The sequence below is a fragment of the Colossoma macropomum genome, unplaced genomic scaffold (genome assembly GCF_904425465.1).
Source record: "Colossoma macropomum unplaced genomic scaffold, Colossoma_macropomum, whole genome shotgun sequence".
NCBI lineage: Eukaryota > Metazoa > Chordata > Actinopteri > Characiformes > Serrasalmidae > Colossoma > Colossoma macropomum.
Genome location: NW_023494787.1, coordinates 892,682 through 909,597, shown reverse-complemented (window position 1 = coordinate 909,597; position 16,916 = coordinate 892,682). Strand labels below are relative to the sequence as shown.

General features: G+C 40.8%; 2 protein-coding genes across 2 annotated transcripts in view; one reads left to right on the top strand and one right to left on the bottom strand.

Moving 5' to 3' along the window:
* Window positions 1-16,916, bottom strand: part of LOC118805159 — a 1,027,118-nt gene that overhangs the window by 137,196 nt on the left and 873,006 nt on the right. The gene's annotated exons all lie outside the window — the stretch shown is intronic.
* On the top strand, window positions 5,694-6,632 carry LOC118806234 (olfactory receptor 6N2-like). The gene has a single exon (XM_036567707.1). It carries the CDS (start codon window positions 5,694-5,696, stop codon window positions 6,630-6,632), a length of 939 nt encoding a protein of 312 aa, XP_036423600.1.

Here is a 16,916-nt window from a genome sequence, read left to right as displayed (position 1 = left end):
AATCAGTACTAGAACAGGAAAAGTAGCAGACACTATAGTGGCACAGAACACTACAGGAAGACTGGAGCAACTGAGACTTCATCCACAGGCAGGAAGACAGAAGTGACTCGGCCTTCAGCAAACGGCAGGAGGACAGGAGCTGCTGGTCCTTCAGCCACAGGCTGGAGGACAGGGGCAGCTAAATCTTCAGCCACAGGCTGGAGGACAGGGGCAGCTAAATCTTCAGCCACAGGCTGGAGGACTAGAATAAGGAGCCTGCTCAGTAGTGTTCTCTGGAGCACTAGGTGGTGCTGTGTGACCTGGCGATGGCTCACTGGTGTGCTCTAGAGCATTGAGAGGCACTGTAAAGCTAATACTTGCAAGATTTTTATGTCTGGATCATAGGGCAGTGCTGTGGGACCTGGAATGGCCTCAAGGTTGCCTACCTGGCTATCATAGTTTTCGTACTCACTGCATTACCATCAACATGCTCTGTAACATGTGCTGGAACTCAAATGATTTTGGGATTCTCCTTCTTCTCTGGCAAAGGGTTAAAGGCAAAGTGGTAGAGGTCCAAGAACTTGGCCAGTGAGTGAGTTGCATCCTTAGGAAAAGCCCTACATGAGTCTGTCCATTTCAAGACAGGCCCTCAGATCAAAGAAGCTGCAAAAGCCACTCATAGTGGTATGACCCATATTGATGGGATACATAGAACCGCTACTTATTCACAAAGTACTTACACATCTCTGGTGTTCTATGAAACTTTTTGGAAAGGACAAGTGGTGAAAGCCAGGGCTTGGTGGCAGCCATGTGGCATACACTATTCAAAGCAAACATTGTTGGAAAAGCTTCTGTTAACAATGAGTTTTGTAGGCAGGCTGCATGTACTGAATAGGTTTAGGAAATCCAAGACTCAGTCATTAGAGGAAGGGGTAAAAAAAAAAGGCAGCCAAGAACAACAAAGACAACAAGCAGATCACAGCAGATCAAGAGCCAACCAATACCAGGCTATATAAGATGTGCAGGACTACTATGCACAGGAAATCCTACAACACTTTCAGGACACCAGAGACAAAAGATGCATTTATGACGGGGCATTCAGTACATCACAGACTACAAAGGGTCATTGCATGCCTTTTATGGAGATGCCTCGGTCCCAGGCACACTGAATGATTTCTTTGCACTGTTTGAAGCAGAGAACAACCAGCTTTTCCGCTCAAGTACTTAATCTATCTACAGTAGATATTAGGACTACCCTTTCCAGAGCTGACCCTCAGAAGGCTGCTGGCCCTGACAACATGCCTAAATGGGTGCACAGGAGATGTCCTGACATCTTCAACATCTCTCTGAGCCTGGCAGAGTGCTTCAAAACAACTACAATCATCTGTGTACTAAAACATCTAAATGGTATTGCCTCACTCACTACTGTCCTGTATATCTCACTCCTACCATCATGAAGTACTTCAAGCAAGTCTTCTTTCCACACTGGATCCATTTCCCTTCATGTATCACACTAACCAGTCTACATAGAACATAATAACCTCTGCCATTGACCTCTCACTGGCCCACTTGAACAGAAAAGACAATTATGTTAGAATACTGTTCATAGACTTCAGTTCGGCATTCTACCAAATCAAATCACAGCAACCTATTGGAAAGCTGAGTTTATTGGGCCTGAACACATCACTCTGCAACTGGATCCTGGACTTCTTGATTGGAAGACTTCAGTTTGTCAGTATTGGTAACACCTCCTACAGCATTGCTACACTGAACACTGGTTATTCACAATGTTGACTTATGACTGTGCTGCTGGTGATACTGCAGTGGTGGATTTTATGGGTAAAAATGACAAGTTTCAGACTGGTGCAGACACAACATCTTATCTATTAATGTAAGATGAAAGAGAAGATTATTGGCATCAGGAGGATTGGCTGAGATAATTCACCACTGAGGATCAATGGTTCACTTGTAGAGAGAGTCAAAAGCTCCAAGTTCCTTGATGTGCACATCAGAGAGAATTTCACCTGGACCCTCAAAACCACCTGCCTGACCAAGAAAGCCCAGCAGTAAATTCACTTCATGCGAAGTATGAAGAGAGCAAACCTTCTCCTCTTCCAGCCTCACTACAATCTACAAGGGGAGACACACAAAGCCATTTTCCTCATCACAGCCTGACCGTAAGGTTGCAGTTCATCATTGCTTATAATTGCTAGTAGATGATGAACTAGGGGTCCAGCCACAAGGTCAGGCTCGTTTTTAAGTGCTTCAGAGGAGACGCATCCCACTGCCTGGATTGGATGTTGAGCTTGATGTTCTTTAAGCCAGGTCGATAAAAGATGTTAAAATCAAAAACACTGAAGAACATGGCCCACCTGGCCTGGCCTGGATTAAGTCGTTTGGCCAGCTGAATGTTCAGACCAGGGATGGATGTCTGGCCCCCTCCAGCCAATGCCTCCATTCCTCTAGAGCCAACTTCACTGACAGCAACTCACAATCCCCGACATCTTAGCTGCGTTCAGCAGGAGTGAGGCGGTGAGAGTAGAATGCACACAGATGTAACTTCTGGTTGTCCTCCGTATGCTGGAATAATACTGCCCCTATGCCCACATCAGAGGCATCAACCTCCACAACTAGTTGTAAAGCAGGGTTGGGTAGCCGCAAGACCGGCGCCGAGGTGAACTGTTGCTTGCGTTCTTCAAAAGCTTTCTGGGCTTCCGGGCTGGAGTACTCTGTGGACATGAGCTACATGTTCAGCTACCCATCGACTGTAGATGAGGATATCATCTAGGTAGATGAACAAGTAGTGGTTCAAAGTCTCTCTTTGGTTCTTAACCGTAATTCTGTAGTCAATGCAGGGACGAAGGCCCCCATCCATCTGCCCTACAAAGAATCCATCTGGTGAGGTGGATGGTCGGATGAACCCCAGTGCCAGGGCTTCCTGATGTATTTGTCTATAGCGGTCCTTTCAGGACTCGGGAGGAAAAGCAACCTCCCTCTAGGGGGGTGGTACCTGGGAGAGCAAGGAAATCTGCTCAGTATGAAAGCCAGTATTGTCTGCCACTGAACATTTATCTTGCCTTGACTGGAAGAGATGAGAACCAACCACTCCCCCACAGACTGGGTGATCAAATGTGATTAACTTGCAGCCATAAACAACTCTGATGGGGAGCACATGGTTACATTATTCTCCTACACGGGGAGTAAGTAGCAAGTTGACATAAGCTAGTTTAGAACCTTCAGTGGGGAACCAAGAGGGCTGCTGCTCAAATGCCAATGTGCATTGCAGGAGGAACCTTCTACATTACCCAGGGTCTCCATTATACCTTTCTGGAGGGGACAAATTAGGTTCTGCTCTGGGGGCTCAATTGGATTAACTGGAGGGATTTCAGGAGGAGGATCTACTGCAAGCAGGGCCCTGCCTGTTGAGTTAGGGCCTGCTCATGATGACCAAGAGCCAAGCCCTGATTGGCTAGCTTGTTTCTCATCTAGCCTGCTCTGCTGAGTCCATATGCTGGCTCAGTCTTGCTGTAGTGTGACAGCTGGCTTACCCCCAGCAGGGATCGAACTGGCGGTTCCCTTATTTAGAGACCAGAATGCTATGGGGTAAGCCACTGTTTAAAGACACTGGTGAAGCACAAGAGGTGGACTCAGAGCAGTACAGACTCAAGAGCATGGAAAAGAAGATGAAAGAAGTTCACAACAAACAAGATTTGAATTCGCAACATTGTGACACGGGGATGAGCATGTTACCACTGAGCTTTCAAGGAAACACTGGCAAGAGGTTTGTAGCAGTGTTGATAAACAAAAGAGGGGAGTTTAAGGCCAAACAAAATAAACACCAGAGTAGTGTTTTCAAACTAAAGAGAGTTTCAAAAAACTAAAGGGGAATGCAGTCACCAAAGGGGCACTTGAGATTTTTTTTTCATACTTACACAAAGAAATTCTCGAGAAACCAGAACTTGAGACTTGACAGAGGAACTAATACCGAAATTACCAGCTTAGTCTGAGACATGAGCTAACCAGCTTGCGGATGTCCTAACCGGCATCTTCAACATCTCTCTGAGCCAGATAGTTTTAAAGAGCTTCAAAACAACTACAATCATTCGTGTACTGAAAACATTACCATGCATTGCCTTAGTGACTACTGACCCATAGCGTTCACCCGAGTGATCATAAAGTGATTGGAGCAGCTGGTAATAAAACACATAGAGAGCAGTCTTTTTCCACACTGGATCCATTACAGTTCATGTGTTGCCCTTTCTGTCTACATAGGACACCATATCCTCTGCCGTTCACCTCTCACTGACCCATCTGGACAGAAAAGACAATTATGCAAGAATGTTGTTCATAGACGTTTGGTTCAGCATTCTGTGCTGCAAAGCTTATCTGAAATCACATACTGAAGTTTGCTAATGATACTACAGTGGTGGGTCTTATCAGCAACAACGACTCTTCAGCAGGCAGGGAGGAATTGGAGTGGCTTGAGGACTGGTGCAGAGACAACAATCTATATCTTAATGTTCATATGATGAAAGAGATTATTGTTGATTTCAGGAGGCCTCGGTGTGATAATTCATCACTTCTCATCAATGGTTCAACTGTGGCAAAAGTCAAAAGCTCCAAGTTTCTTGGGATGCAAATCTCATGCAAAACTTCACCTGGACCCTCAAAACCACTTTCCTAGCCAAGAAAGCCCAGCAGCAACTTTGTACAGGGGGACAGAAGAGAGCATCCTGACCAGATGTCTGGTATGGAAACTGCACCATCCCGGACCGCAGGACCCTACAGGGGATTGTGAGAACAGCTGTGAAGATCATTGAGGTGTCTTTACCCACCATTGACACCTCACAAACAAATTTCAGCACTGATGTGCGATTGTATTTTTTGTAGTCATGGGTAATGTGTTGCTGTTTTGAGTTTGGGACCTGAAGAATGATATTTCATTCCAATGTCTACATTTATATTGAGGAATGAAAATAAATACCACTGCACTTGACTTGGAAAAAGGTCTTAATCAGGGACACAAAAAATGGACCAGAATCAAGACCAGAAACAGTACCAGCATCATGACGAGTAACAGGGCCTAAATTGGTGACTGAAAGAAAACAAAAACCCAGGACAAGAACAGACCATAAATTAAAGACACAAACATATAACAATCTGTTCAGAAACAGAAAAAAAGCTAAATAGGTGATAAAAAATAAATTTAACCAGGATCAAGGACAGGACCTTCCACAGAGAAAAGGAAAAAAAAGTAATTGGACAGTAATAGAAATAGAAACAGATTTCAGGAGACAGAGAGATTAAAAGAGTTTTGGACAGAGAATGAAACAGGTTAATTTATTTATTGTTTATAGTAATCAAAGTTACTCACAACACATATATACCACCAAGAAATGACACCAATATTCCTCACTTTATTCAGTGGATATTTGCAGGTCACAAGCATTGCATGTTTAACTGTTGCAATAGAGACAAAGGTGGGCTGGGCTAGAGACTCATCACTTAGTCCGTAAACTATTAGACATCACTGTTTGAGAAAGTATAAATACACACAAAGCTGTTTTCCTCACCACAGCCCGACTCTAACAGATCACTGTTCAGGATTTCTAGTAGATGATGTCTTGTTGAAGTAGAATGTTACTGTGACCAGCACCACATCTTACAGACAAATGTAATGTGTTAGAGATTTACGGGTTACTTCATGGGAATTCATGGATAATTCTTCTTATGTTACGTACTTGTTTATGGATGGGCATATAGAACTGCACAAGTACAGATATTTGTATTTTATAATTACTCTCACAGTTTATTTGTTGATTATTTGTTGTAATGTTGTTGTCATTTTTGTTATTTACACAAACAAATGTCTCCATGAGCCGATGTACATTTTCATTGCTGCTTTACTCTTCAATTCACTTTGTGGAACATCAGCACTTTATCCTAAACTGCTGAGTGATTTTCTGTCTGAAAGACCAGTTACTTCTTACTCAGGCTGTCTGTTTCAGGTCTTTTCTCTTTACACTTATGCAGTTTCAGAGTTCGCACTGTTAACAGCTATGGCCTATGACAGATATGTGTCCATATGTAAACCATTACAATATGCAACTCTTGTAAAAATGTCCACTGTGAAAAAGCTCTTATTTTGCTGTTGTTTTTTTCCTGCTTGTAAAATTGGAATATTAATAATACTAACATCCCGACTTCAGCTGTGTAAATTTCATTTAGACAGAATTTACTGTAATGATTATTCAATTGCAAAACTGAGCTGTGGAGACACATCAGTAACAAATTTATATGGACTGTTTTCTGTAACTCTTACTGTATTTCCAGCACTGATCTTCATAATCTACACATATGTTAGAATATTTGAAATCTGTTTAAAGAATTCAAAGGAGTTCAGAAGAAAAGCTCTGCAGACCTGCTTCCCACACCTTATTATTTTCATCAGTTTCTGTGTTTTCTCTTGCATTGAGGTGATTACCCCTAGATTAGAAGGAAATATACATCATACTATTTCTGCGATAATGCCAGTTTTAGGTTTGGTCTTTCCTCCTCTTATCAATCCTATAATGTATGGATTAAAACTGCAAGAGATTTACAGTAAAATCAAGAAAATGATGTGGAAAAGGAAGACACATACATCTTTTTAAATGTTTTACTTTAAACCTTTACGCAATTCTTCTTATTCTGTATGCATGTGATCAAAAATATATTATTTCTGTATTTTTTCTTGTTTCTTTCCAACATGTTGAACATTTGTGATATGCATACTTATGTATCTTGTCACTATTAAAGTCACTGTTAAATTTATATTAGCGTGAATTACCACTGCATAGAAATCTAGAATATATCGAACATAACACTGACCGTTAAAGCAATGAGACTGTACTGCAGAGGCTGTTGCTTTCTTTACTTTATCAGAAAACTGTATTTTTTATTATTTTAACAAAAGAAAGCTGGTGAACTTGTGGTGAGTATAAACACAGAAACCTATGCTTTCATTACTCATTACAGCAGGAAAGTACACCTGACTCATTATTATATACATAATCTGTATAAATCATAGAATTCAACTTTCAAGGACATGTAGAAACTAAACTGAAAACAATTTTAAACTATGAACTTAGCTGTGATACAGTAAGTTTCTCATCCTATTGCTGGGTCAGTGAAGTGAGCTTGCTTTAGCCAAGCACAAGGCTCTATGGTCATGCATGTTAAAAGTGTACAATATTAGGTTTTGGGTGTTTTATGGTAGATTAGTTCCTTAGAATTGTTCTCACTCCAACAACTAACCTTTCGTGAAATAAAATACTATAATGTAAAGTACAGAAACATTTTCCACCTTTCTGTGTACTGATCCTTATAAGGCAGAAAAAAAATACATTCATTCATTATTCTTTCACTAATACTTTGGTACAAGCACCCTTTCCTTTATTACAGTGTGAATCCTGTCAGAAATATATTAGAAAAGTCTCTCTGAGAGAACTCCTGTCCATTCTAGTCTATTCTTCCATTAAATAAAGATCCAAGCAGAATACAACATTGACATTCCTACAATAAAAGTCAAAGTCAAAGTCAAGTCAAAGTTTATTTATGCAGCACTTTTTACAACAGGCATTGTTGCAAAACAGCAATTCAGAAAAATCTGGGTCCGAGCCCCCATGAGCGACACCAATGGTGAAAGTGGCAAGGAAAAACTCCCTAAAAGCAAGAGGAAGAAACCTTGAGAATAACCAAGACTCAAAAGGGGAACCCATCCTCCTCTGGTCGACACCGGATAGCAAACCGTAACACAACAGCAAAATGATCAAAGGATAAGGTTTTAACGTTAGTATAAAATATTAAAATACAGACAAGGGGAAAAACGGGTGAAGCAATGGCTGTAATTAATTAGTTAAAGTCGAGCTATAGTTAATCAGTTATGCAGCAGCAGCATCAGGAGGGTCAGTTCATGAGGGTGAGGTTTGCACAGCATTGTACAGCAAGAAGCTCAATGGTGGTCAAGTCGGTCCAGAAGGCTGGTGAACGGTGGGCACCCAAACAAGGCAGAAGAAGCAACATCATCAGACACACAGGATGGGCAGCTGGTCAACTCGGCAAAAAAAAAGGAAACACACAGAGATTGTGAGAGGGAGAGACAGAAGGTAACAGAGACATGAGGCTCCTTGAGATGTCGGCGCCCCTCCACTCCACCGTCAGCAAACCTGAGTGAACACGTGAGGCAGCAGGACGACGGTGCCAACACTCCCAGTTTACCATAATACTCTCTGACCATGAACCCCAGATCTGCACCTTTTATCTAACAGGGAAAACTAATTACCCAAGGCTCGGCTAAACAAGTGGGTTTTTAGCCTAGATTTAAAGACTGAGGCTGTGTCTGAGTCCTGAACACTGACTGGAAGATTATTCTTCTGGGGGGCTTTGTATGAGAAGGCTCTCCCCCCTGATGTGACTTCATTAATTCTAGGTACTAATAATAAGCCAGCACCTTGTGATCTAAGTAGGTGTGAAGTTTCATAATAAGAGAGAAGTTCACTCAGGTATTGAGGGGCGAGGCCGTTTACAGCTTTATAGGTCAGTAAAGAATTTTGTAATTGATGCGAAATTTAACTGCCAACCAGTGCAGGTTTGATAAAACTAGGCTGATCTGGTCAAACTTTTTGGTTCTTGTGAGACTCTGGCTGCAGTGTTCTGGACTGAATGAAGCTTGTTAAGGCTTTTGCTGGGACATCCAGAGACCAGAGCATTACAGTAATCCAGTCTTGCGGTAATAAATGCATAAACTAGCTTTTCTGCATCCCGTAGACAGAGTGAATTTTTTAGGGAATTCGCAAGAAAGCTATTCTAGTAATCTTTGTTATATGTGCATTGAAGGAGCCAAGATTTTTTACAGATGTACCTGATGCAGCTGAGAAACTACCAAATTATGTGTTAAATTAGACAGTTTGTTTCTAGCAGCTTTTGGACCAAGAAGAAGAACGTTTGTTTTCTCTGAGTTGAGTAGGAGAAAGTTACTCGACATCCAGTCTTTCATGTCTTTTACACAGTCCTTAATCTTAAATTGAAGGTTATCATCTGGTTTGGTGATGTATAATTGTGTGTCATCAGTGGTGAAAACTGAAGCCATGTTTACTGATAATGGTACCCAGTGGTAGCATATATAATGCAAATAATAGTGGATCTAAAACAGAGCCTTGTGGAACACCATACCTTAATTTTGTAAGAACAGCTGATTCGCCGTTTACATTTACAAACTGGTAGCGATCAGTCAGGTAAGATCTGAAAGAGGAAAGAGCTATTGCTGTTACTCCTACAAGGTTTTCTAGTCTATGTAGTAAGATAGAATGGTCTATCATATCAAATACGGCACTAAGATCAAAGAGAACTAGCAAAGACACATTTCCTTGATCAGAGAATAATAAAAGATTGTTTACAGTTTTCATTAGTCTCTGTACTTCGATGAGGCCTAAAACCAGACTGAAATTTTTCATGTATGTGATTCCTCTGCATTCAAGTATTGTAAGTATTTAGTGGTAAAGAAGTCATTTAAATGAATGTGTCATTTATTATTCATGTCACGCCTCCCCCAGACCTGGCTGTGCCTACAGCCAACATGGCTGCTCAGGACTATGTTTCCCAGAACGCTTCACTGCAGCATGTGACACAGGACTCTCTCAGATCCACCGAACCCCCCTCCAGATCACCTGACTACTGATTATCCACACCTGTTGCTTGTTAGTGATTGTTAGTTTAGTATATAAGCCTGGGCTTATTTTTTTTTTAGTTCTTTGTAAAGTATCCTCATATGTGCGTACTGGGTGTTTCCATTGTGTTTCCTTCTGTTACTCTGTGTATGACCTGTTTTCTGTTTATGACCATGATTCTAGTCTTGCCCTTTTGTACTGTTCTGATTCTCTGGATATGGACCTTTTGCTTGTGTTTACTGATTGCAACTTTTGAATATTAAAGCTTCCAACTGAAGCCTCTGCTTTGAGCATCTGGTTCTGTTTGCCACAGTTATAATTCAGTTCAATCTGACATGGAAAAAACAGAATCAAGGTTTATAGAATTAAGGTTTATTGACCAGGTATGTTTGAAAATCAAAGGACTTTGTATACATTAGTGAAATGTTGCAAAGCAGCTGACAATAGAAGTTCAAAACAGTAATCTAAATCTAATTCCCACCATGTTTATAAAGTCTAAACATAGACATCCATACCTGAGCTCTACCACACTTATTCAGTAATACAGACATCCATACCTGAGTTATACTGCACTTATATGGTAACACAGATATTCACACCTGACTTCTACTACACTTGTACCTTAATATAAACATTCATACCTGAGTTCTACAACATTTAGCCGTGTGACATATAAATCCATTCCTGACTTCTACCACACTCTTAGGGATCTACCTGAGTTCTATCACAGAAAGGCCTGGGACCTGGAATGGCCTCAAGGTTGCCTACCTGGCTATAATAGTTTTCATACCCACTGCATTACCATCAATATGCTCTGTAACATGTGCTGGAACTCAAATTATTATTATTATTTTTGGATTCTCCCTCTCCTCTGGCAAAGGGTTAAAGGCAGTGGTAGAGGTCCAAGAACTTGGCCAGTGAGTGAGGGAAAAGCCCACATAAGCCAACAAGTCTGTCCATTTCAAGACAGGCCCTCAGATCAAAGAAGCTGCAAAAGCCACTCATAGTGGTATGACCCATATTGATGGGATACATAAAATTGCTACTTATTCACAAAGTTCTCACACCTCTCTGGTGTTCCATGACACTTTTTGGAAAGGACAAGTGGTGAAAGCCAGGGCTTGGTGGCAGCCATGTAGCATATGCTATTTAAAGCAAACATTGTTGGCAAAGGCTTCTGTTAAAAATGAGTTTTGTAGGCAAGCTGTATGTACTGAATAGGTTTAGGAAATCCAAGACTTTATTAGAGGAAGGGGTCAAAAAAAAGGCAGCCAAGAACAAGAAAGACAACAAGCAGATCACAGCAGATCAAGAGCCAACCAATACCAGGCTATATAAGATGCGCAGGACTACTATGCACAGGAAATCCTACAACACTTTCAGGACACCAGAGACAAAAGATGCATTTATGACGGGGCATTCAGTACATCACAGACTACAAAGGGTCATTGCATGCCTTTTATAGAGATGCCTCGGTCCCAGGCGCACTGAATGATTTCTTTGCACTGTTTGAAGCACAAAACAACCAGCTTTTCCTTTCAAGTACTTAATCTGTCTACAGTAGATATTAGGACTACCATTTCCAGAGCTGAGTGCTTCAAAACAACCACAATTATCTGTGTACTAAAACATCGAAATCGTATTGCCTCACTGACTACTGACCTGTATATCTCACTCCTACCATCATGAAGTACTTCAAGCAGTGGTTAATGAAGCACGTAAACAGCAGTCTTCCTTCCATACTGGATCCATTTCCCTTCATGTATCACACTAACCATATTATTGTGTACATAGGACACAATATCCTCTGCCATTGACCTCTCACTGGCCCACTTGAACAGAAAAGACAATTATGTTAGAATACTGTTCATAGACTTCATTTCAGCATTTTACCCAATCAAATAACAGCAACCTATTGGAAAGCTGAGCTTATTGGGCCTGAACACATCATTCTGCAACTGGATCCTCGACTTCTTGACTCAAAGACTTCAGACTGTCAGTATTGGTAACACCTCCTACAGCATTGCTACACTGAACACTGGTTATTCACAATGTTGACTTATGACTGTGCTGCTGGTGATACTGCGGTGGTGGATCTTATCGGTAACAATGACAATTTGCAAACTGGTGCAGACACAACATCTTATCTATGAATGTAAGATGAAAGAGAAGATTATTGGCATCAGGAGAATTGGCTGAGATAATTCACTACTGAAGATCAATGGTTCACTTGTAGAGAGAGTCAAAAGCTTCAAGTTCCTTGATGTGCACATCAGAGAGAATTTCACCTGGACCCTCAAAACCACCTGCCTGACCAAGAAAGCCCAGCAGTAAATTCACTTCATGCGAAGTATGAAGAGAGCAAACTTTCTCCTCTTCCAGCCTCACTACAATCTACAAGGGGAGACACACAAAGCCATTTTCCTCATCACAGCCTCACCATAAGGTTGCAGTTCATCATTGCTTATAATTGCTAGTAGATGATGAACTAGGGGTCCAGCCACAAGGTCAGGCTCGGTTTGAAGTGCTTCAGAGGAGACGCATCCCACTGCCTGGATTGGATGTTGAGCTTGATGTTCTTTAAGCCAGGTCGATAAAAGATGTTAAAATCAAAAAACACTCAAGAACATGGTCCACCTGGCCTGGCCTGGATTAAGTCGTTTGGCCAGCTGAATGTTCAGACCAGGGATGGATGTCTGGCCCCCTCCAGCCAATGCCTCCATTCCTCTAGAGCCAACTTCACTGACAGCAACTCACAATCCCCGACATCTTAGCTGCGTTCAGCAGGAGTGAGGCGGTGAGAGTAGAATGCACATGGATGTAACTTCTGGTTGTCCTCCATATGCTGGGATAATACCACCTCTATGCCCACATGAGAGGCATCAACCTCCACAACTAGTTGTAAAGCAGGGTTGGGTAGCCGCAAGACCGGTGCTGAGGTGAACTGTTGCTTGCGTTCTTCAAAAGCTTTCTGGGCTTCCGGGCTGGAGTACTCTGTGGACATGAGCTACATGTTCAGCTACCAAGCGACTATAGATGAGGATATCATTTAGGTTGATGAACACGTAGTGGTTCAAAGTCTCTCTGAGGACCTCTTTGATAAAGTCTTCCACTCATCTTCCTGGCACACCCTAATATGGTTATAGGCACTGCGCAGGTCCAGTTTGGTAAAAAACCGAGGCCTGCTGCAGTGATTAAATTGTGGCCATAAACAACTCTGATGGGGAGCACATGGTAACATTATTCTCCTACATGGGGTAGCCCAAGCCAAGGCTTGGCCCGTAAGTAGCAAGTTGACATAAGCTACTTTAGAACCTTCAGTGGGGAACCTAGAGGGCTGCTGCTCAAATGCCAATGTGCATTGCAGAAGGAATCTTCTACATTACCCAGGGTCTCCATTATACCTTTCTGGAGGGGACAAATTAGGTTCTGCTCTGGGGGCTTAATTGGAGGGATTTCAGGAGGTGGATCTACTGCAGGCAGGGCCCTGCCTGTTGAGCTAGGGCCTGTTCATGATGACCAAGAGCCGAGCCCTGATTGGCTAGCTTGTTTCTCATCTAGCCTGCTCTTCTGAGTCCATATACTGGCTCAGTCTTGCTGTAGTGTGACAGCTGGCTTACCCCCAGCAGGGATCGAACAGGCAGTTCCCTTATTTAGAGACCAGAATGCTATGGGGTAAGCCACTGTTTAAAGACACTGGTGAAGCACAAGAGGTGGACTCAGAGCAGTACAGACTCAAGAGCATGGAAAAGAAGATGAAAGAAGTTCACAACAAACAAGATTTGAACTCGCGACATTGTGACACGGGGATGGGCATGTTACCACTGAGCTTTCAAGGAAACACTGGCAAGAGGTTTGTAGCAGTGTTGATAAACAAAAGAGGGGAGTCAAACAAAATAAACACCAGAGTAGTGTTTTCAAACTAAACAGAGTTTCAGAAAACTAAAGGGGAATGCAGTCACCAAAGGGGCACTTGAGAGATTTTTTTTTCTTTCATACACAAAGAAATACTCGAGAAACCAGAACTTGAGACTTGACAGAGGAACTAATACCGAAATTACCATCTTAGTCTGAGACATGAGCTAACCAGCTTGTGGATGTCCTAACTGGCATCTTCAACATCTATCTGAGCCAGATAGTTTTAAAGTGCTTCAAAACAACTACAATCATTCGTGTACTGAAAACATTACCATGCATTGCCTTAGTGACTACTGACCCATAGCGTTCACCCGAGTGATCATAAAGTGATTGGAGCAGCTGGTAATAAAACACATAGAGAGTAGTCTTTTTCCACACTGGATCCATTACAGTTCATGTATTGCCCTTTCTGTCTACATAGGACACCATATCCTCTGCCATTCACCTCTCACTGACCCACCTGGACAGAAAAGACAATTATGCAAGAATGCTGATCATAGACTTTAGTTCAGCATTCCACACTATTATACCACAGAAACTTATTGGAACACTGAGCTTTCTAAGTCTGAAAACATCCCTCTGAAACTGGATAAAGGAGTTCCTGACTGGGAGACTTCAGTTTGTCAGGATCGGCCAGACCACCTCCAGCAACACTATGCTGCACATCGATGCTGCAAAGCTTATCTGAAACCACATACTGAAGTTTGCTAATGATACTACAGTGGTGGGTCGTATCAGCAACAAGGACTTTTCAGCAGACAGGGAAGAATCATTTTCCTAGCCAAGAAAGCCCAGCAGCAACTTTTTACAGTGGGACAGAAGAGAGCATCCTGACCAGCTGTCTGGTATGGAAACTGTACCATCCTGGACCGCAGGACCTTCAGGGGATTGTGAGAACAGCTGTGAAGATCACTGAGGTTTCTTTACCCACCATTGACACCTCACACCACAAACAAATTTCAGCACTGATGTGCGATTGTATTTTATGTAGTCATGTGTAATGTGTTGCTGTTTTGAGTTTGGGACCTGAAGAATAATATTTCATTCCAATGTCTACATTTATATTGAGGAATGAAAATAAATACCACTTGACTTGATGTGGAAAAAGGTCTTAATCAGGGACACGAAAATTGGACCAGAATCAAGACAGAAAGCATCATGACAAGTAACAGAGCCTAAATTGGTGACTGAAACAGAACAAAAACCATGGACAGGAACAGACCATAAAGTACAGACAGAAACATAGAACAATCTGTTCATAAACAGAAAAAAAGCTGAATAGGTGATAAGAAAAAAAATTTAACCAGGATTAAGGACAGAATAATAGATATCAAATAGAATCAGATTTCAGGAGACAGAGAGACTAAAAGAGTTTTGGACAGAGAATGAAACAGCTTAATTTATTTATTGATTATAGTAATCAAAGTTACTCACAACACATATATACCACCAAGAAATGACACCAAAATTCCTCACTTTATTCAGTGGATATTTGCAGGTCACAAGCATTGCATGTTTAACTGTTGCAATAGAGACAAAGGTGGGCTGGGCTAGAGACTCATCACTTAGTCCGTAAACTATTAGACATCACTGTTTGAGAAAGTATAAATACACACAAAGCTGTTTTCCTCACCACAGACTGTAAAATCACAGATCATCATTCATTAGGATTTCTAGTAGATGATGCCTGATTAAAGTAGAATGTCACTGTGACCAGCACCACATCTTACAGACAAATCTGTTAGAGATTTACGGGTTACTTCATGTGAACTCATGGATAATTCTTCTTATGTTACATACTTGTTTATGGATGGGCATATAGAACTGCAGAAGTACAGATATTTTTATTTTATAATTACTCTCACAGTTTATTTGTTGATTATTTGTTGTAACGCTGTTGTCATTTTTGTTATTTACACAAACAAATGTCTCCATGAGCCGATGTACATTTTCATTGCTGCTTTACTTTTCAATTCGCTTTGTGGAATGTCAGCACTTTATCCTAAACTGCTGAGTGATTTTCTGTCTGAAAGACCAGTTACTTCTTACTCAGCCTGTCTGTTTCAGGCCTTTTTTATTTACACATATGGAGTTTCAGAGTTTGCACTGTTAACAGCTATGGCCTATGACAGATATGTGTCCATATGTAAACCATTACAATATGCAACACTTGTAAAAATGTCCACTGTGAAAAAGCTCTTATTTTGTTGTTGGTTTTTTCCTGCTTGTAAAATTGGAATATTAATAATACTAACATCCCGACTTCAGCTGTGTAAATTTCATTTAGACAGAATTTACTGTAATGATTATTCAATTGCAAAACTGAGCTGTGGAGACACATCAATTACAAATTTATATGGACTGTTTTCTGTAACTCTTACTGTATTTCCAGCACTGATCTTCATAATCTACTCATATGTTAGAATATTTGAAATCTGTTTAAAAAATTCAAAAGATTTCAGAAGAAAAGCTCTGCAGACCTGCTTCCCACACCTTTTCATTTTCATCAGTTTCTGTGTTTTCTCTTGCATTGAGGTGATTACCCCTAGATTAGAAGGAAATATACCTCATACTATTTCTGCGATAATGCCAATTTTAGGTTTGGTCTTTCCTCCTCTTATCAATCCTATAATGTATGGATTAAAACTGCAAGAGATTTACAGTAAAATCAAGAAAATAATGTGGAAGACACATACGTCTTTTTAAATGTTTTACTTTAAACCTTTATGCGATTCTTCTTATTCTGTATACATGTGAACCAAAAATATATTATTTTTGTATTTTCTTCCTGTATCTTTCCAGCAGTTGGAACATTGGTGTTAGGTATATTTATCTATCTTGTCATGTCACTGTTAACTTTATATGAGCATAAATTACCACTGCATATAAACAAGAATACATAGAATATACATACAGGCCATTAAAAACAATTAGACTGTCCTGCAGAGGCTGTTGCTTTCTTTACTTTATCCAGAAAACGTAGAACTTTAATTGTATTAACAAAACAAAGCTGCTGACCTTTGAGTATAAACACAGAAAACTATGCTTTATTTATTGATTACAGCTAAAATGTACACCTGACTCATTATAATATACATAATCTATATAAATGATAGAATTCAGCTATAAAGGACATGTAGAAACTGTAATACAGTAAGATCCTCATCCTTCTGCTGAATCAGTGAAGTGAGTTTACTTTACTGTAGACTAATTCCTTAGTTATGTTCTCACTCCACTCCTTTCATGAATTAAATACTAAAATTTAAAGTACACAAACATTTTCTGAACATGAATCTTTTTCACTTTGCACCA